Source organism: Triticum urartu, chromosome 5A (genome assembly GCF_056163025.1).
Source record: "Triticum urartu cultivar PI428250 chromosome 5A, HENAU_Tu73, whole genome shotgun sequence".
NCBI lineage: Eukaryota > Viridiplantae > Streptophyta > Magnoliopsida > Poales > Poaceae > Triticum > Triticum urartu.
The window spans coordinates 339,041,075-339,061,768 of record NC_141877.1 but is presented as its reverse complement, the minus strand read 5'-3'; the positions used below and the strand labels follow the sequence as shown (position 1 = coordinate 339,061,768).

At 46.4% G+C, this 20,694-nt stretch overlaps 2 protein-coding genes and 1 pseudogene across 2 annotated transcripts; 2 read left to right on the top strand and 1 right to left on the bottom strand.

Moving 5' to 3' along the window:
• Positions 1-407: 407 nt before the first annotated feature.
• Positions 408-20,546, bottom strand: LOC125508849 (sodium/proton antiporter 1). Its single transcript, XM_048673643.2, has 10 exons — positions 20,246-20,546; positions 7,370-7,543; positions 7,088-7,216; positions 6,275-6,451; positions 5,173-5,279; positions 3,862-3,982; positions 2,877-2,938; positions 2,488-2,790; positions 1,441-1,735; positions 408-924 (listed from the first exon to the last, which is right to left on the bottom strand). Exons 1-10 carry the CDS (start codon positions 20,477-20,479, stop codon positions 805-807), a joined length of 1,722 nt encoding a protein of 573 aa, XP_048529600.1. The 5' UTR covers positions 20,480-20,546; the 3' UTR covers positions 408-804.
• LOC147971310 (uncharacterized) lies at positions 7,550-12,367 on the top strand. The gene has a single exon (XM_087526011.1). It carries the CDS (start codon positions 9,498-9,500, stop codon positions 11,778-11,780), a length of 2,283 nt encoding a protein of 760 aa, XP_087382137.1. The 5' UTR covers positions 7,550-9,497; the 3' UTR covers positions 11,781-12,367.
• Positions 12,418-14,520, top strand: LOC147971309 (uncharacterized; annotated as a pseudogene).
• Positions 20,547-20,694: the final 148 nt, after the last annotated feature.

Here is a 20,694-nt window from a genome sequence, read left to right as displayed (position 1 = left end):
CACACACAAACGCACGCAAGATTGAAGTACTCCCCTCCAATCCATATTAATTGTTGCCTCCAATCCATGATAATTGTCGTTGCTTTAGTACGGCTTTATAGATGGAGTACCTGATTTACAACATTTGACTTGACTCAAAGGGAAGAACAGAACTATATAAACCACCTCTTCATCAATCATGAAAGGGGTTTACAAATGTTCGTTTCAAGTGGAAATATACACCACGGATACATACGACCAGGGATTCAACCGGGATCACCAATTCAGAAAACTGAAGACCATTGGGCAAGTGCTGACAGTGCCACACAGCCGCACCGGGTGTTAAGTTTTCAGGATCATCCCTATTGTATCTCCAGACAATTCTTTTACAGAATTTTTATTTTTCAAACAAATACACATCACTTCACTTCATTCTTTCCAATAACATCACCACAAAAGCCGATCATTACAACATGCAGACAGCTCAAAACTCATCATAGGAATTCAGAGTACATGTTTTTGTCCCCTGTTGACAGGGACATAGATCACTACCAGCTTAATTTACATAACCATTCTGCTCTAGCCTACCACATTTGACTCGCATCAACACCGCACCAAGCCTTTCAGTACCACTACACAAAATCTCAAAGGGGCCAAGGAGCTCAATCAGGGCGTGGTTTCACGACTCGCTTATTTCAACCCGTATGTATTATGAGCCAAGTGACCAGGTTGTAAAAACCGTTTCTCTGCTGCCAGTGTGCTCGCGTGTTCTTCTCGGTCTACTGTAACATCTTCTTACAGTACAGGACCACCGTGGCCAGCCTTTTACGAACCCGTGATAAACGGGATCTCCGCCAGTGAAGTGGGAAGAGATAGATGGATGTTCTGACCAGCTAGGTAAGTGATGATGCCAGCTACATAACCTGCAAGGGCGAAACCACTCACCTGCAAGCGCAAACAAGTATCATGCGTGTCAACAACCAATTTTAGCTCAAGGATGCATAGACAATTGCAATGTGGACACACATCCAGGACAATGGAAAAGGGCAGTCATTGTTTGCTCAAGTATGTTGTGAACAAGCAGACTGAACTTTGGTTTATTACCTATAGATCTCTAAGGAACTGAAACAAGCACATTTTCACTCAATTCAACGAACAACAACACACTTCAAGAACCGGAAACGTTTTTTTCTTCTTAAAATGCAATACCAGAGCTAAACCTCCAAGCTAAGCTGCAGTCAGAAATAGGAGTTCTGCTCTCAACTCTACCAAAAACTACTCAAAGAAAAGTATCAGAGATATGGGCTGTATTCAGAAGTTTGCCAGCGTATATCAGAAAGTGTACTTAATACACCTGCTAACATGATATAATGAGGTTTCATTTGTAACAGATTGTGCTGTTAATTGCTATTATGCTGTTCCATATCTCCTTATTAAGAGCGGGATGAGAAAGAAGTTTACCTTGCGAAGGTACCAAAAGAAATCCACCTTTTCCATTCCCATAAAAGCCACTCCTGCTGCAGAGCCGATGATAAGCATCGAACCACCCGTACCAGCACAGAACGCAACAAGCTGCCAGAAATCTGAATCTTGAGGAAATGAAGTCAGGTCATACATCCCCATGGTTGCAGCAACAAGTGGAACATTGTCTATAATTGCTGATGCTACACCAATGATACTTGCAATGAGGTCAGCGTTTGGAATATTGGCATCAAGATAGTTCGCCAACTGCCTCAAAATCCCTGCTGCTTCCAAGCTAGTGCAAAGGAAGAACAAATCCAACTATCAGAAAATTGATTACTCAAAACAACTATCAGAAAATTACGACCATCTAAGTTGGAATGGAATAGACAGTAATAAGTAGAGCACACACCATAACAGGGTAACTAAATTTCCAAGCATAGAAACAATTTGAGTTAAAGTTGTTAGATGTTATAAATTACTTATGTACTTCCCAGTTGCATAAGGGCTTTCCTAGTGTGACAAGGATGGGTATGTGGATGTGGAACAACTCCATTTCAGGAAGGATCAAGTGCTGGAGGCTCCACTCAACGAGCCATCTGAGGAGCACTTCAAGCTTGGGCGCGGGAGGCGCTTTCTCTCTTAGGGCTTGTGGTTCTTTCGACCCTCGGGAGATATTCACACTGCTAAGTCATATGACAACTTTTGAACCAATATGTTTTGCTAGTTCTGCTAATCAGTCTTCTAGTGAAAATTTACATTCCACATCTTTAGGTATATCAAATCTTAAATTGCGATTATGTATTTTCTTACGTTCTCTTTTTACGTCTGAAATAAGACAAAAATTACATAGCGTAAAATTACGGTGCATTGATGTAAAAATAGAGGGGGTGAAGAATAACTAAAATGCCTCTTAATACTTTTAAGTTGCCACTGGCATCACCTGATATTAATTAAATTGCATTAAGATTCCACAAATTTTCTAAAGGTGAGCTCCAAAAGGCAAAGCCCCAAATAATTGTACAGAGTGGAAGGGGGTGGGGTTACCTGCCAACCGACAACAGAATACCTAAGAAGAATAGAATTCCTTGTGTATCAATCCGTGAAAGCGCTTGTGGAACTTTCAATCTCTGCCTTCCAGATTCTCCATAATGTATCGCATCTGTCAGAATCCAGAGAATGCCAAGACCAAGGAGCATCCCCATGAAAGGTGGCAATCCAGTGAGAGATTTAAACACTGGAACAAACACTAGGGCTCCAAGTCCAACAGCAAATACAAGTTGTCCTCGAGGAGCCATTTGCTCTGATGACAGCAAACTTGAAGATTCCTGAGACGATCCATTTGCTTCACTGCATGCAATATACAAGAAATTATTTCGTAAGGCACATGAATTTTGTTTAATATCATGTATTAGAAGTAGTCCTTTGTTAATAACCTGGTGAGGGACATCAGGGCCAGTGGGACCATCAATGAAACTACGGAAGGGACAAACAAGCCCTGCCAAATCATAAGCCAAGCAGTTCATTTTCCACAGTCGAAATATGTAGCCCTTTGTTCAAGCATGCAAAAAAGAAGGTAAACACACAAAAATTCACAAAATGATGGATTGCTCGCAATCTAGATTATGGAGTTAATTTTGTAAAATGGCTTCCATTTTTGTGATGGGCAAATCACAATACTTGATATAACATTTAGATTATTTTTTCTTCGAGAAAACGCCAAAGCCTTGCATTTTGATTCAGGGCCATCTTCATTTCAATTTATATTGATTAAAGCAATTCACCTAATTTTGCACTATAAATTATCCCTAAAAGCAACTGTGCTATCGACTAAAATTTTAGAACACTGTAGGGTCACCCTCATTGAGGACATGATAAAATAAAAAATTATAGAAATATAGCCTTTTCTAGAGAGAGAGAGGGGGGGGGAGCATGTTTCTCCTTATCTTCTACTCTCTCCGTTACAAATTATAAGATGTTCTAACTTTTGTCTGAACCGGATGTACATATACGCGTTTTAGTGTGTTTGTTCACTCATTTCAGTCCATATGTAGTCCATATTGAAATATCCAAAACATCTTATAATTCGGAACAGAGGTAGTTGTAATATCTTTTAAGAAACATATTTAGATGTTCTCCTTCAACGCAGTTTTAGTTAATCAACTTTGAGAAGATTCCCCAGTAAAGACATACATAATGTAGGATATCTGAAAAGGTCACATTAAGTTCTAAAGTTTTGATCAAGACCATTCAGTAATAATATAGGGTAGAAAATTATAGCATGAAATAAAAACTTAATGAACAGTTTAGAGAGCTCTAACATTAAGGAAAGATCTGCATAATGAATATTTTGGAGAACTCTAAAATGAAGGATCTTCATAAGCAAACCACAAAATACAAGAATAAATGTGGAAATCTGACCTGCATTATTTTTAAAGTCGTAATCTGACCGTGAATCCACAACATAGTGGTTGTCACATCACCAATTGGTGTCCATGCACCCCCAGCATTAGCCGCAATTACAACAACAGCACCTAGCAACCTGTCCCAATAAGGCAATGTTTACTATACATAATATGCACCATTTATTGATAAACTGAAGAACAAAAAGTTCATATACCATCCTGCGGAGGTAAGTGAGGTCCAATTTACGATGTGCGTCCATCTCTAACACGATACTAGTTTTGAAAAATACTCACAAAGTTGGCCTCAAATCAACACAGGAATTATTCCCCAAGCAAACTGGGAAGGTAGCAAATGGATTCACATGCCAAGCTTCCAGAGATAAAAATTGGAAGTCGTAGTTTGTACAACTAATAAATTTCCTTTTCCTTTGCAGTAATGTGTTTTGTACAACTAATAAATTTCCTTTCCCTTTGTCTTTTAATTTATAATAAAAGAAAATATTATTCTAGTTCAACCTTAAAATTTCAAATTGTTGCACATCACTTCGAACAACCTGTATAAATTTCTTGGGAGCTTCTCATGTTGATTTGATGCCAAAACACTTTTTTGTGGCAGAAGGGTGGTTGGCACTACGAACTTTTCCTATTAGCCCCTCGGTGCTATGTACAGTAAGGCACAAAGATCGGTATAAAACAAACTATTGAGACGCATCAGCAAAATATCTCCAAGTTGCAATTATTATATAATCCCACCACTTGGGTTCAAGGTCTCACAGACACGAATTTAGGTTACAATTTATACCGTCGGAGCTTCCCCCTCAGTTTCTTGAAAAGAAAGGATACAAGAAAGTTTTTGATAAATCAAATTTCATTGGACCAACCTCCCAACTACAATCAGAGTATCAGACCACACGTCTCGCGACTTAAAATCATCTCGAGAATAAGAGAGCATTTCTACAAATATCTTGAGCGTCACAGCTTAAGTGAATGTTTGCAGGTAAATTAGCCTATGAGATATGCCAGTCATTGGTCAAACTATGGGCCTATGGAAGTAAAGCAAACTTGTAGCACGAAAAGTTATAGTTGCTTAACTAGAGTGAAGCAAAGCATGGCACTGGACCTACGGGTTATAATGAAAGGTGGTAAAAATACGACAGGAGGACAACTTTAAATCAGTTTTTTACTACTGTGTACAGAGAATACAAAAAAATGAAAATAATGAGAATACAAGGATTTGATCATTCACAGTAAATATGGTAACATACGAGCAAAGCAATTGCCAGATTATGTACAAACGTAATTGCTGAGATAATAATAGAGGTCATACTTTCTGTACTCTGATGGAGGTACTAGTTTCCGGAGCAAGGACACCATCACAATAGTCGAAGTCAAGTTGTCCAAGACAGAACTCAAAAAGAAGGTTACAAAGCCAATCTGAAATAAGAAACAATGTATACATAAAAAATACAAAGTGTGATATTTATGGCTCTCAAATAAAAGGTTATTAATTTAACGTTACATGGTTGAGCAACAACACCAAAGACAGGCCAAAAAAGAGATGAAGCCGAAACCGGATTATTTCTTTTCTTCACAGAAGTAGTAAGGAAGGAGTCTAAGTCTACTATATTTATTTATATTTATGATACAAGAAGCTACGTAATGTCTAGGGAGAAAAGAAGAATGAACATCAAACCATCTAGGAGTCAGAACGATTTCTTCTTCCAGAAAATCATAATTTCTTCGCCTTAGGTGTGGTTGTTGTATTGTGGTATGTTGAACCTACTTTATGCTGCTGTGCAAAAGTAGCTACTTAAAAGTCCAGATTCTCTTTGCCAAACCAGATTATAACCTAACTCCAAAAATACAACATTTATTTGGTTTCACCAACTTGAAATCATGGTTGAAATTGTAAAAGCTTTCTACCTTGATAAACATGAATGCAGTCATTCTGTGTGGTCTAGAAAAAAGGCCAAGAGAAGGGGCACTTCTTTACAGAAAACACTAAGCCTACAGTTAGGAAATAAGCAACTTGTATTTCCTGGGGGCCAAGGGCCAGTGTGTAAATATAGCATTACTACCAAAGGTTTCCTCAGGATTTAATTACCATGGGTTGGAGAATTGTTCAGTTCAAGGTGAACGTCAGATACCATTGAAGTGGAATAACATGCACTGCAAAGGGTGTTTTTTCTCTATCAAGGTAAGTCATAAATATAATTTGATCATACAAGTTCTAAAAATCTATCCGGTATGGACAAAAAGGCTGTATTATGAACTCAAAAAATGCGCCTCAATGGTTTATCACTGGCAACTCATTTATGTTTGTTGGTTTGTGCCTTTGTGGTAGTAGCACAACGAGAACTACAAAGTAAAAGACCTATCCAACATAATATGAAGTTCAATGAGAAAATATAAAGGTAAGAAAGACTCACCACCCAGAGAAGTGTTTTAGGATTTCTAGTAGATATATTGTCAGTCACCAGCTTAAAACCTTGATGTGAATCAACAATCTCCACAATGGTCATTGCACCAAGCAAGAAAAACACTATTTCACTAACTTCAGCAGTACTCCGACTCAACTCTTGAACAGCTACATCGGTCGAGGGAGCCTTAATCATATGAAGAACAGAAAAGGAATGATAAAGATCAACTAATGAATATCATCTAATTGATGCTTAAATATATTCATAACATGAAGATTACATCATTGTAATAAAAATGAAAAGCATCCTTGTATTAAAACTATGGTGCTTCCAAACTAGAGTCACTAGCAACGACAAGGCATCTTATCATATGTGTGGCAAAGTCCAACTTTGCATCTCAGGATGCAAACAAACAGGCTTATATTCCAAAACATGTATCTTAAACAAGTTAATACATTCCCTCAAAAAAAAACAAGTTGATACATATGAAAAACTAAACATTGCTTGTAAGTCATAAGTAACAACTAAACATGAAGAATATCGTAAATATCCTTGGCATTGATTACAGTTTTAAAGAACATGAAGAAGTATGAGGTTAGTTTTGAAAAAAAAAACATCTATTAGCAAGATAAACCAAAAATGAAAACTTGTTGACATTGAATAAGTTGCACTCTGTTCAAATTTTGTAAGGACGTATGCATATGTCAACATCACGATGGCCCAACTGAGTTGAATCTTAAATTTCAAGAGAGACAACTGATAACTTGAAATCTCAAAAGAGTTGTTGAAGTTCCAAAGGTGAATTCGCAGCTTTTAGCTTACCCCGATACTTCTGATAACCCATAGACAAACAGCCATCAGTAATCCAACTCCACTTTTGTTAAATGCCAGTGATTCCTCAAAAATGATACCTGCGTACCCAAGAGCAAATACTAGCACCATTGCAATGTCCTGCAAAAGGAATTTAACCAAGTTCCCAAGAATTATCACCCAGACATCCACAACTACTGACATAAGGAGACATGTAATATGCATGCTAGGATAAAGACATGAAATGGTTAAACTGGCAATTGTAATTTGGTCAAAAACTAGGAGTGTATGAACCTGGTTAGCAGCGACCCAGGAATGGTTTATTGCAGCTGCCCCAGCCAAAGCCGTTGCAAGGATAGTTAAAGCTTTAACAAGATCATTCTTTGGCTTGTAGTTAGCTTCAAAATACTGTGAGCTAACTTCATCAACGGAGCATAAAGGGTCACAATTTCCACTACTCTCCGACAGCTGAAATTTTGGTGAAACAGAAAGGTCTTAGAAACTGCATAGAATATAGTAGGCAGTAGAAACAACAAACCACCAATGCACACGTAGAGGTAAAATCACTATATCAGTACTCAAGAACTCTTATGGCATACAACAAACCAACAATGTCACAGGAGTTCTTGAGCATCATATGGATTTGCAAATCTTCCTTTTCTGAGGGAGGAGCATTAAATGAATTTGCAAATCTTCTGTTACTATATCAGTGTTCTCTCAATAAAATAAAATTAAAATTAACTCTCTATGCTCCATGCATGTGATATCTGATAGTTGCATTAAAAGAACAATACAGATCAAAAATAGGGAAATATGCTAGAAATTCTCACAAAAATCAGAAACATCTTGCCCATAGACCGATAATCTATAGCTGTTTGATTTAAGTAAAGGAAAATTACCCACCTTTGACATTACATATCCCCACCGGAGGCTATTTTACAAGCTTCTTCCTACTCTATGGATTTGTTTTTCTAATTTGTTACCAATTTATTCATATCTAAAATGGTAATGGTCAAAGGTGCATCTTTTGAGACCATGGATGTTGCATGTCTAAAACATTATGTATTTCAGAATCGGGGAAGTAAATGGGAGGATGTTGTTTTATTGTCTGACCTCTCAATAAGGGTAAACTTTCTTTTTATTAACTTCATTAGCACCCGAACATCTTTATAAAAGTAAGCACCCAAACATATATCCATATGAGGTTACGTGTTTTTAGCCATGAATATTATATACAAGCACATCAAATAGACATGGAAAAGTGGAAAATGATTTGGACGTCAATGCCCTCGCATTTGTGAGGGCCACTGTGCTAGTTGTTTAATGAAAACATATGAAACCTTCATAGCACAGATAAATTCAGGTAAAAAATAAACATCCTTTTGCTATCCATGAACATGTTCTCTACAACTTGCATTGACAATCGAGAATAATAGGCAAATCAAATTGTAGCATACATGTATTATATAATCGGAGCTCTTGTGCGGATTTTTCAGATGAGTATTACTTTCAGTAACAACACTAAAGAAATCATTCCCAAACTATTTCTATAGTCTCTGAAAGGTGTCATACAAATGTGAGTTTCTATATGTGGAACATTAGGGATGATCTTATAGAATTCCATCAGTTTAACTTAAAGGTAACTAATCAAAGAAACTTAAGCATTTTAGAACAAAGTGTTACTATTTTAGTTAAGTTCGATCTAATGGCTATAATTCTAGTGGACTAGTGGTGATGTGGGTCTATAAATATTCTGGGGTCAATTTCGGAATAAAGGAAGATCTGCAAAACCATATGATACTCCTTCTCCCTCAGAGAAGTATAATACTCCAAACTTGCTAGTAGTTGCGGCAGAACAAGAGTAAAATGACTACTGTCAAGCTACCATTTCATAAAATTGAAGATGACAGGAAATGGGGACCAAAGTGAAAGAAAAAAAAACTTCTACATATGTCTTTATTTTTTCCAAACTACATATGTGTCAGCGACGCACGGGTGCAGGATACTGAAGATCACCACCAAGCGGCAACAGAGCCCGATACTGTTCACCATCCGACAAGCGAGGAAGTAACGGCAGAGAACCAGGCCTCGAGCGGCCCTGCGGCGCGGCCCACTCGAGTCAAGATGAAGCCCAGGTGGAACGGTGGCCCTGAATGGGTTCGGTAGTTAAATAGCACTGTATAACGTTCGAATGGGTTGGCTTTGGACTAGACGGCGGCTGCGGCCGATTGTAATGAACTTGTAGCTGTGAGGGAGGTTGGGAGGAAATACACGCTACCGAAATTCTCCATTCCACCATGAACCCTAGCTGCTAGTCGTAGATCGATCCCGACCCTTACACTTGGTATCAGATTCGGCGGTCCTGGCGCTTCCTCAACACCATCACGAGACGCGGTGGCGAGATCAGCGGCGGGCGGCGACGATGGAGAAGTTGTCGGAGGACGGGCGCGGCGTCTACGAGCTCCTTCGGGCGGATCTCGCGGTCGACCTCGACAAGCGCTTCCGCGACCAAGGTGCGGATCTCCTCAAGGCCATGGAGAAGCTGATCTCGACGAATACCTCGACCCTCGACGGCTTGCTCTCTTCACGTGTGGGCGGGGTCCGCGACGAGCTGTTGATGGAGATGGAGCAGATCCGCGGCGACCAGTTGAAAGGGAGTTCTCCTCCGCAGGAAGATCCATCTCCATCGCGTGGTGCTGGGAATGGTCGCGGTGGTGGCCCGACTGATTCCCTCGGCTTCGACAACGATCATCGGGGGAAGGTGCATAATACTTATGTCCCTCCTCCGGTCAGAGGTGCGCGAGAGTCGAATTTCCCGTTCCGTCCTTCACTGGGCCGTGAGTCGAATTCCTTTGATACTGCTGATTCGTTTGCCTTTGGTGCTCGTCTGGAACTACCACGATTCGATGGAGCCAATCCGCGTTTGTGGCAAACTCGATGTGAAGATCAATTTAGGCTGTGGGGTACACCGACTCATCGATGGATTTCTCTGGCCACATCTCAGTTTGAGGGTGCTGCTGCTCGTTGGTTGGAATCGATGCAACGTCGTCAACCGCAAGCGACTTGGTCTGAATTTTGTCAGAGTTTGCAGAACCGATTTGGGAGAAATCAACATCAGACGCTCTTGCGTCAGTTATTCAGGATATCTCAGACTTCGTCTGTAGCTGATTATGTGGAGCGTTTTGCTGACTTATATGATCAGTTGTCTGCGTATGAGGAGGCGCCCAATTCGCTGCATTACACTACACGATTCCTCGATGGACTCAAGCCTGGTGTTCGTGTTGCTGTCGCTTTGCAGAAACCACGGGACCTGGACGCAGCGTATGATCTAGCGTTGTTGCATGAGGAGTTGGGGGAAGGGATTACTCCTCTTAATCATGTTTCGTCTGCTCGATCGGGGCCTATGCCGTTGCCACTGCCACCTTCTAAAAGTCGCAGCTCTGACGACAAACGTAGCATGGAAGTTCAGAAACCGGTTCAGACTGAAGATCGATGGTCTACATTGAGGAATTTTCGCAAGTCTAAAGGTCTCTGTTTCGTTTGCGGGGAGAAATGGTCTAAGGATCATGTCTGCAAGTCATCAGTTCAGTTGCACATTGTGCAGGAGCTTATAGACCATATTCAGTCAGAAGAGGCAAGGTCATCTGTTGGCAGTGATCATGATCAGGATAGAATGTCTGTTTGTAGTATGCACTTGTCTGCTGCTGCTGTTGGAAAACAATCTAATGCACCAACACTGCAACTTCTGGTTGAGATACAGGGTATGGAACTAATTTTCCTAGTGGATTCAGGCAGTACCCACTCTTTTATTGATAGTAACTTGCAGCATCGATTGCTTAATGTTCAGTCACAACCTCCTGTGTCAGTAGCTGTGGCTGGTGGAGGCACATTGCAGTGTGATTCTGTTCTCAAAGCTTGTTCTTGGAGCTGTGGTCAAGCAGAATTTGCTACTACTTTCAGGTTGTTGCCCTTGGCTAGTTATGATGGGATTATTGGGTTGGATTGGCTTGCTCAGCACAGTCCTATGCAAGTGGATTGGGTGCAGAAGTGGATGTCCTTTTCCTACCAGGGTACAGTGGTCACTTTGCAAGGATTATTACCTGAGGATGTTGCTGTTACAGTGTTTTCTATTTCATTAATCAGACCTGTAGAAGAGAAAGTAAAACATCCAGAATTGCAAGTGTTGTTGGATAAACATGCTGTAGTATTTGAAACTCCTACCACATTGCCACCCAGAAGACTCAAAGATCATACTATTCCATTGATTCCTGGAGCAAGACCAGTGTCGGTGAGGCCTTATAGGATTGCTCCTCATTTAAAGGATGAATTGGAAAAGCAGATCAAAGAACTGTTGGCCTCAGGAATGATCAGGCATAGCAATAGTGAGTTTTCTTCTCCTGTATTGCTGGTTAAAAAAAAAGAGGAGGGCACTTGGCGAATGGTGATTGATTACAGACACCTTAATGCTATTACATTAAAAAGCAAGTACCCAGTCCCTGTTATAGATGAACTTTTGGATGAGCTGGCAGGTGCTTGTTGGTTTTCCAAGCTGGATTTGAAAGCTGGGTATTACCAAATTAGACTAGCACCAGGAGAAGAGTATAAAACAGCATTTCAGACTCATAATGGACATTATGAATTTAATGTGATGGGCATGGGGTTGTCAGGAGCACCAGGGACATTTCAAAGGGACAATGAATTATGATCTTTCCCCTGTTTTGAGGAAGTGTGCTTTAGTGTTCTTTGATGATATTTTGGTCTTCAGTAAGACCTTAAGGGAGCATTGGGAACATTTGGATGAAGTATTATCTATTCTGCATAGAGAACAGTGGAAGGTAAAAATGTCTAAATGTGATTTCGCTCAACCTAAGATAGCCTATCTAGGACATGTTATCTCAGCAGAGGGAGTTTCTACTGATCCTGATAAGATAGTGGCTGTTCAACAATGGCCTACTCCCCAAAATGTGAAGGAGGTGAGAGGATTTCTTGGGTTAAGTGGCTACTACAGGAAGTTTATTAAGCATTATGGAATAATTGCAAGGCCACTGACTGGTCTACTTAAGAAGACTGTTCCTTTTGTGTGGACCAGTATTACAGATGAAGCTTTTGTGACATTAAAACAAGCACTAGTCTCTGCTCCTGTCCTAGCTTTACCAGATTTTATTAAACCCTTCATGATTGAGACTGATGCCTGTGAATATGGTATTGGTGCGGTGCTCATGCAACAAGGGCACCCACTAGCATTTGTCAGCAAAACATTGGGGCCCAAGAATAGAGCTCTCTCAGTCTATGAAAAAGAATATCTAGTTATCTTGTTAGCAGTGGATGTTGGATAAGTCTGTGTACTAGGGTCTTTGTGGGGCTGCAGCACATGGTCCTTGTGGCAGTTAGGATAGAGTTCCTGACCATCAAGGACTGGCAGTTAGGATAGCATCTTAGACCAGCATCTTAGACTGGCATCTTAGTAGCATCTCAGCATATGCTTGGCTGGCTAGCAGCCTATAAGTATGTATCCCCAACCCCTCAGGTTGGCATGGCATTGTGTGAGAAATAAACCAACAAAAATTGTCCCAACTCTCCTAGTGTCATCCACAACTATCAATGCTCAGGTTCAAAGGTCTAACAAGTGGTATCAGAGCCTCGTTATCTTGTACCCTGAGCATTTCCTGTGAGCAGCCCAAGTCGGTAGCAGCAGCTGCTCCGTCTGCCTCTGGTTACTTTCCTCCCTCCGGACTGTCGAGCAACAGTTCGTCTTCAACAGCCTCCTCTTCACGCAACAGCCCCCCTGCAGCGAGCCATGTCTGCAGGTCGCTCTCAGCACACGGCTACCTCGAGCATGCGGCGCCGGCAGGAGGCCGAGCGCGCCGTGGCAGAGGAGCGTGAGCGAGCAGCTGTAGCAGCAGCTGTTGCGGCAGCAAGGGTGTCGAGGCTGGCTGCAGCGGAGCTGGCAGCAGCCAAAGCGGAGGTAGAAGCAGCCAGGGCGGAGTTAGAAGCAGCAGCAGCAGCGGACGCAGCACGTGAGGCTACGGCGGATGCCAAAGCACTCCGCGGCGGCTCCGGCGGCTCCAACAGCTCCGCACCTGCGGACGACGGCGCTGACGCAGACCGCGCCAAAGTGGCGCAAGAGCGGACGGCGCAGTGGGCAGCCGAGCACGCCCGCGCTCCAGGTGGAGGTACGCACCGCGACGGCGGCTGCAACGACCAGGACCGCGGCCTCTACGAGGTCCGGACTGTGGTCAGGGATGTTGGTCCCAGTGCTGGGTGGCCTACCCTCACTAAAACCAACTACGTCGAGTGGGCCGGGATCATGAAGGTCAGGCTCCAGGTGCGGCGCATGTGGGAGGCAGTCCAGGACAGCAACGTTGACCACCAAGAGGACCGACGGGCGCTGGACGCCCTCATCGCCGCAGTCCCGCCCGAGATGCAGTTCTCGCTTTCCAGCAAGCGGACTGCCAAGGAAGCTTGGGACGCCATCGCCGCGGCACGCATCGGCAGCGACCGTGCTCGCAAGTCCACTCTGCAGGCACTACGTAAGGAGTGGGAGAGCCTGGCTTTCAAGCCAGGTGAGGACGTTGATGACTTTGCTCTCCGTCTCAACACTCTGCTGCAGAAGTTGGTGAAGTTTGGTGATGCCACCTACACCGAGGAGAGAGCTGTCGAGAAGCTCTTTCGGTGCATCCCCGAGAAGTACAAGCAGATGGCTCGGTCGATCGAGTCCGTGCTGGACCTCTCCACGATGACAATCGAGGAGGCGATAGGTCGCCTCAAGGTCGTCGACACTGACGAGCCACAGCCTTCCTCGGGGCCCATCACCACCGGCGGGAAGTTGCTCCTAACTCGGGAGCCGTGGGATGCCAGCCTTGGTGACAGGAAGAAGGGGGAGCCTTCTTCCACGACGGGCGGCCGCAAGCGTGGCAAGCAGCGTAAGACGCGAAGAGGCCCCCCGGGCAGGGCACAAGGACGTGCCGAAGGGGACGCCCACGGAGGTGCCAAGGACGGCGCCGCTGGCAAGCCCAAGCCGGCACAAGACAACAGCTGCCACAACTGTGGCCAGTTTGGCCATTGGGCCAATGAGTGTCGGCAACCACGACAAGGCCAGGCTCACGTCGCACAGGCGAAGGAGGAGGAGACGGCTCTGTTCATGGCGCATGCAAGCATTGAGCTATCTTCAGCGACACCAGTCGCAAAAGCTCTCATCCACCTCGACGAGCCAAAGGCACACGCTCTTCTCGGCGATGCCTCCGGGAAGGACAAGACTACGGGGTGGTGCCTCGACACCGGCGCCACCCACCACATGACCGGTCGAAGGGAATTCTTCGCCGAGCTCGATTCCGATGCGCGAGGCTCCGTCAAGTTTGGGGATGCCTCCGCTGTGGAAATTAAGGGCGTCGGCTCCGTCATCTTCACCACCAAGACGGGAGAGCACCGGCTGCTCACCGGTGTCTACTACATCCCCGCGCTAAGGAACTCCATCATCAGCTTGGGACAGCTGGATGAGAACGGCTCACGCGTGCTGATTGAGCATGGGGTCCTACGCATCTGGGATCGCCAGGGTCGCCTTCTCGCCAAGGTACCCAGAGGTGGAAATCGACTCTACGTCCTTGATGTGCAGGTGGCACAACCGGTCTGTCTCGCTGTCCGTCGGGACGACGAGGCGTGGCAATGGCATGAGCGCTTTGGGCATCTTCACTTTGAGGCCCTGAAGCGTCTAAGTGCCAAGGAGATGGTACGAGGCCTGCCATGCCTCAACCATGTGGAGCAGTTCTGCGACATCTGCGTACTGACGAAGCAGAGACGACTCCCCTTTCCCCAACAAGCGAGTTTTCGGGCCAAGGAGAAGCTAGAGCTCGTGCACGGAGACTTGTGCGGCCCGGTGACGCCAGCCACACCAGGAGGTCGACGCTACTTCCTGCTGCTCGTCGACGATCTCTCTCGCTACATGTGGGTGATGATTCTCGGCAGCAAGGGAGAAGCGGCGGACGCCATCAGGCGCGCGCAGGCTGGTGTAGAGGCGGAGAGCGGCCGCAAATTGCGCGTGTTGCGCACTGACAACGGCGGCGAATTCACGGCGGCTGAATTCGCGTCGTACTGCGCCGATGAGGGCATCCAGCGCCACTACTCCGCGCCGTACAGCCCGCAGCAAAACGGAGTCGTCGAGCGGCGCAACCAGACGGTTGTGGGGATGGCTCGGGCTCTCCTCAAGCAGCGAGGGATGCCGGCTATTTTCTGGGGAGAGGCGGTGCTGACGGCCGTCTACATCCTCAACCGCTCGCCTACTAAGGCACTCGACGGCAGGACACCGTATGAGGCCTGGCATGGGCGGAAGCCGGCGGTTTCCCATTTGCGGGTCTTTGGCTGTTTTGCGTTCGCTAAGGAGCTTGGCCACATCGGCAAGCTCGACGACAGGAGCACTCCGGGAGTCTTCATCGGCTATGCGGAGGGCTCAAAGGCCTACCGCATCCTCGACCCAAAGACACAGCGTGTGCGCACGGCGCGAGACATTGTGTTCAATGAAGGGCGAAGGTGGCAATGGGACAAGGCGGTGGACGACGGCACGACGCCGATGTATGACGACTTCATTGTCGAGTACGCTCACTTCAAGGAAGCCGGGGGAGCAAGCAGCTCCTCTCCGTCGGGCACGTCTACCCCGGCCCCCAAAACTACATCGACTCCGGTGCCCGCTACGCCGACGACACCACAACTGGCGACGCCGCATACTCCAGCCCCGGCAGTCACCACTCCGGGTTCATCTTCATCAGCACCAGCTCACGCAGAGCACAACCCGATGAAGTTCGCTTCCCCGCTCACTCACGACGAGGAGCGGGTCGACGCGTGGTATGGAGGCGAATAGCTGCGGTATCGCACGATGGATGATCTACTCGGCGACCAGCCGGTGCCGGGACTGATGCCACGTGACCTGGAGGCGCAGCTACAACTCGCGTGTGAGGACGGCGAACCACGGTCCTTTGCAGAGGCCGAGAGAGATGCGGCACGGCACGCCGCGATGCAGTTGGAGATGGATGCGGTCGAGCAAAACCGCACCTGGGAGCTCGCTGACCTCCCCCGTGGTCATCACGCAATCACCCTTAAGTGGGTGTTCAAGCTGAAGAGGGATGGAGCCGGCGCCATCATCAAGCACAAGGCTCGCCTGGTGGCCCGAGGCTTCTTGCAGCAGGAAGGAGTCGACTTCGACGACGCCTTCGCTCCCGTGGCACGGATGGAGTCCGTGCGACTTCTCCTTGCGCTGGCTGCCCAGGAGGGCTGGCGTGTCCATCACATGGATGTCAAGTCGGCATTCCTCAACGGTGACTTGAAGGAGGAAGTCTACGTGCATCAGCCACCGGGTTTTGCGATTCCCGGCCAGGAGGGCAAGGTACTCCGCCTGCGCAAGGCCCTCTATGGCCTACGGCAGGCACCTAGGGCGTGGAACGCCAAGCTGGACTCCACGCTAAAGAAGATGGGCTTCGAGCAAAGCCCGCATGAAGCCGCTGTCTACCGACGGGGCAGTGGAGGAAATGCCCTGCTGGTGGGCGTCTATGTTGACGACTTGGTGATCACCGGCACCAAAGATGCAAAGGTAGCGGCATTCAAGGAAGACATGAAGGCCACCTTCCAGATGAGTGATCTGGGGCTCCTCTCCTTCTATCTAGGGATTGAGGTGCACCAGGATCACTCCGGGATCGCGCTTCGATAGTCCGCCTACGCCAAGCGCATCGTTGAGCTAGCTGGGCTCACCGGCTGCCATCCAGCTCTCACTCCGATGGAGGAGAGGCTGAAACTGAGCCGCGACAGCACGACGGAGGAAGTGGATGCTGCGCAGTACCGACGCCTTGTGGGGAGCCTTCGCTACCTCACCCACACACGGCCGGACCTAGCATTCTCCGTCGGCTATGTCAGTCGGTTCATGGAGCGACCGACATCGGAACACCAGCAGGCAGTGAAGAGGATCATCTGCTACATAGCAGGGACCCTCGACCACGGCCTCCACTACCCTAGGTGTCCGGGGGCAGCACACTTCGTCGGGTACAGCGATAGCGACCACGCCGGCAACATCGACACCAGCAAGAGCACGAGCGGGATCCTCCTCTTCCTCGGCAAGTGTCTCGTGAGCTGGCAATCAGTCAAGCAGCAGGTGGTGGCCCTGTCCAGCTGTGAGGCTGAGTACATAGCGGCCTCCACCGCCTGCACTCAGGCGCTTTGGCTCGCTCGACTGCTTGGTGATCTTCTCGTTCAAGACACCAGAACGGTGCAGCTCCTGGTGGACAGCAAGTCCGCCCTGGCCCTGGCAAAGAACCCCGTGTTCCATGAACGGAGCAAGCACATCCGGCTGAGGTATCACTTCATCCGCAGCTGTGTGGAAGAAGGGAGCATCGAGGCGAGCTACATCAACACCAAGGATCAGCTCGCAGACCTGCTCACCAAGCCTCTTGGGAGGGTCAAGTTCCTTGAGCTTTGCTCCAGGATCGGGATGATTCAACACTCCCACAAGACGACGTACAAGACTTAGGGGGAGAATGTTGGATAAGTCTGTGTACTAGGGTCTTTGTGGGGCTGCAGCACATGGTCCTTGTGGCAGTTAGGATAGAGTTCCTGACCATCAAGGACTGGCAGTTAGGATAGCATCTTAGACTAGCATCTTAGACTGGCATCTTAGTAGCATCTCAGCATATGCTTGGCTGGCTAGCAGCCTATAAGTATGTATCCCCAACCCCTCAGGTTGGCATGGCATTGTGTGAGAAATAAACCAACGAAAATTGTCCCAACTCTCCTAGTGTCATCCACAACTATCAATGCTCAGGTTCAAAGGTCTAACAGTGGATAAGTGGAGGCCTTATCTACAAGTGCAACATTTTACTATCAAGACAGATCAGAGAAGTCTGGCTCACCTGCAAGATCAGAGATTACATACAGTGTGGCAACAGAAGTGTCTTACTAAACTGTTGGGTTTAAACTACCAAATTCAGTACAAGCAAGGTTCAGATAATACTGCAGCTGATGCATTGTCCAGAAGACCTCCAGACCAGTCCCAACTTTTCTTAGTGTCCAGTAATCAACCTGCTTGGTTGCTTGAGATCATGGATAGTTATCAGAAGGATGAGAAAGCTATAGCTATAATGCAGCAATTAGCTATTCAACCAGCATCTAAACCCCCCTACAGTTTGGTCAATGGATTACTTAAATATAAACAGAGCATATGGGTGGGTCTTGTTCCTGCTTTGCATCAGAAAATTTTTGCTGCTTTCCATGATAGTCCTTTGGGGGGCCATTCAGGGTTTCCAGTTACATACAAAAGAATTCATGCCTTGTTTTCTTGGTTTGGTATGAAAAAGTTCATTCTGGCTCAGGTGCAGTCCTGTTTGCTCTGTCAGAAAGCTAAACCAGAGAGGGTTCCTTATCCTGGGCTGCTATCTCCATTACCAGTACCACATCAAGCTTGGCATACTATTTCTATGGATTTCATTAGTGGTCTTCCTCAATCTTCTCAGTTCAACTGCATTTTGGTGGTAATTGATAAATTTTCCAAGTATGGTCATTTCATTCCCTTGAGACATCCTTTTAATGCTCAGAAAGTTGCAGAGGTGTTCTTGGACAATGTTTATAAGTTACATGGGATGCCAAAGTACATTATCTCTGACAGAGATCCAATATTCACTAGCCAATTTTGGAAAATGTTGATTGCTAGAACTGGGACTCAGCTGAATATGAGCACAGCAAACCATCCTGAGACTGATGGTCAGACTGAAAGGGTTAACCAGCAAGTGGAGTGTTATCTCAGGTGTTTCATTAGTGCTCAACCTCATAAATGGAGTAAGTGGTTGTCCTTGTGTGAGTTTTGGTATAATTCCAATTGGCATTCTGCTTTGGGAAAGTCTCCTTTTGAGATCCTGTATGGGTATACTCCAAGATATTTTGGTGTTAATGAGTCTGATACAATTGCACCAGTGGAAATGCAAGAGTGGTTGCAATATCGCCAGGCGATTACAGAGACAGCAAGACAGCATCTGCTGCGAGCACAACATCGTATGAAAAGCCAAGCCGACAAACACAGGTCTGATAGAACGTTTGCTGTGGGAGATCAGGTGTTCCTGAAAATGCAGCCATATGCTCAATTGTTATTGTATTCCAGGGCGAACCATAAACTTGCTTTTAAGTTTTATGGGCCATTCCAAGTGTTGGAGAGGATAGGGGACAGAGCATATAAGCTGGGTCTGCCTGCAACCAGCCGCCTGCATCCTGTGTTTCATGTTTCACAGCTGAAGAAGTTCCTACCCCGCGATGCTGTTGTCAATCAGTCCTTGCCTACACCCCAAGCTGCACTTCAAATTCCGGTCCAAGTGTTGCAGCGTAAGGTGTGTCAGGTCGGTCGTCGGAATATCGTCCGAGGACTGGTTCAGTGGTCTGATTCTTCGCCAGCTGATGCTACGTGGGAAGATTTGGAGTTTCTCAAACAACAATTCCCCCGTGCTCCGGCTTGGGGACAAGCCGGCTCTCAAGGAGGGAGGATTGTCAGCGACGCACGGGTGCAGGATACTGAAGATCACCACCAAGCGGCAACAGAGCCCGATACTGTTCACCATCCGACAAGCGAGGAAGTAACGGCAGAGAACCAGGCCTCGAGCAGGCCTGCGGCGCGGCCCACTCGAGTCAAGATGAAGCCCAGGTGGAACGGTGGCCCTGAATGGGTTCGGTAGTTAAATAGCATTGTATAACGTTCGAATGGGTTGGCTTTGGACTGGACGGCGGCTGCGGCCGATTGTAATGAACTTGTAGCTGTGAGGGAGGTTGGGAGGAAATACACGCTACCGAAATTCTCCATTCCACCATGAACCCTAGCTGCTAGTCGTAGATCGATCCCGACCCTTACAATATGTCTTCATATTAGAGGCTGAGCAATCGGAGCTCAGATCAACAGTTGACCTAAAGGCAGGTTCTTCGGTTTTTTGTTGCTCTATTTATTTTGGCAGTAATCCTACATTTTTTTCACGGGGAGGCAATAATGAATAACCCTACATTGCGTAGCAATTTATATTCAAATAAAGCATATGTGAGTCGAATGCTTGACTCTTGAGGCTTGTGGCGGGCAGCTTGCACATTCTGTGAGAGAACTTGGAACCGCGCTAGCATGGAAAATAATCTGTTAAAATGTAAGTCGATACCATATCGCACTACCTCGTAGTCCACGGGCTCCTCGTCCTCGGGCGGCACGGGCGGCGGGGGCGACGAGGAGGGGGAGGAGGCGCAGAAGCGGAGCGAGCGGCGCCATCGCTGGGTGGAAGGGAGTGGGGGCGGGGTTGTGGCAAGGGGCGGCGGACGGTGGCAGCTGCGGCGGCGGAGTGAGGGAAGGGAGGGGAGGGAAGGGGAGGCTGCTCGGCTGCCGGCGAGCAAGTAGGAGGAGAGCGCCATTGCCAGTGGGGGTTTTGCGGAGTGGCCGTCGAATAGAATGGATGGATGAGAAACCAGTGCGTGTGGGTCCGGCAGTTCAGACGGAGAACGGATTGAAGGAATCTGTATACGGACAAGACAAACTGATACTGTACGTCCTTTGGCTGGTCCCGGCTCGATTTGTTGGAGTTTGTTAAGATAATGAGCCAGCTCGGCTGGTGAATTTTTAGATATCT

Bases quoted from the DNA above. Each gene is read 5' to 3' on its own strand.
- LOC125508849 (XM_048673643.2), bottom strand. From the start codon at position 20,479: ATGGCGCTCTCCTCCTACTTGCTCGCCGGCAGCCGAGCAGCCTCCCCT. The intron at 7,544-20,245 runs GTAGTGCGATAT...CCAAAATTTCAG, and splicing joins AGGAGCCCGTGGACTACGAG to CTGTCGGAGAGTAGTGGAAA. The intron at 7,217-7,369 runs GTTCATACACTC...TTCCTTTTGCAG, and splicing joins CCTGGGTCGCTGCTAACCAG to GACATTGCAATGGTGCTAGT.
- LOC147971310 (XM_087526011.1), top strand. From the start codon at position 9,498: ATGGAGAAGTTGTCGGAGGACGGGCGCGGCGTCTACGAGCTCCTTCGG.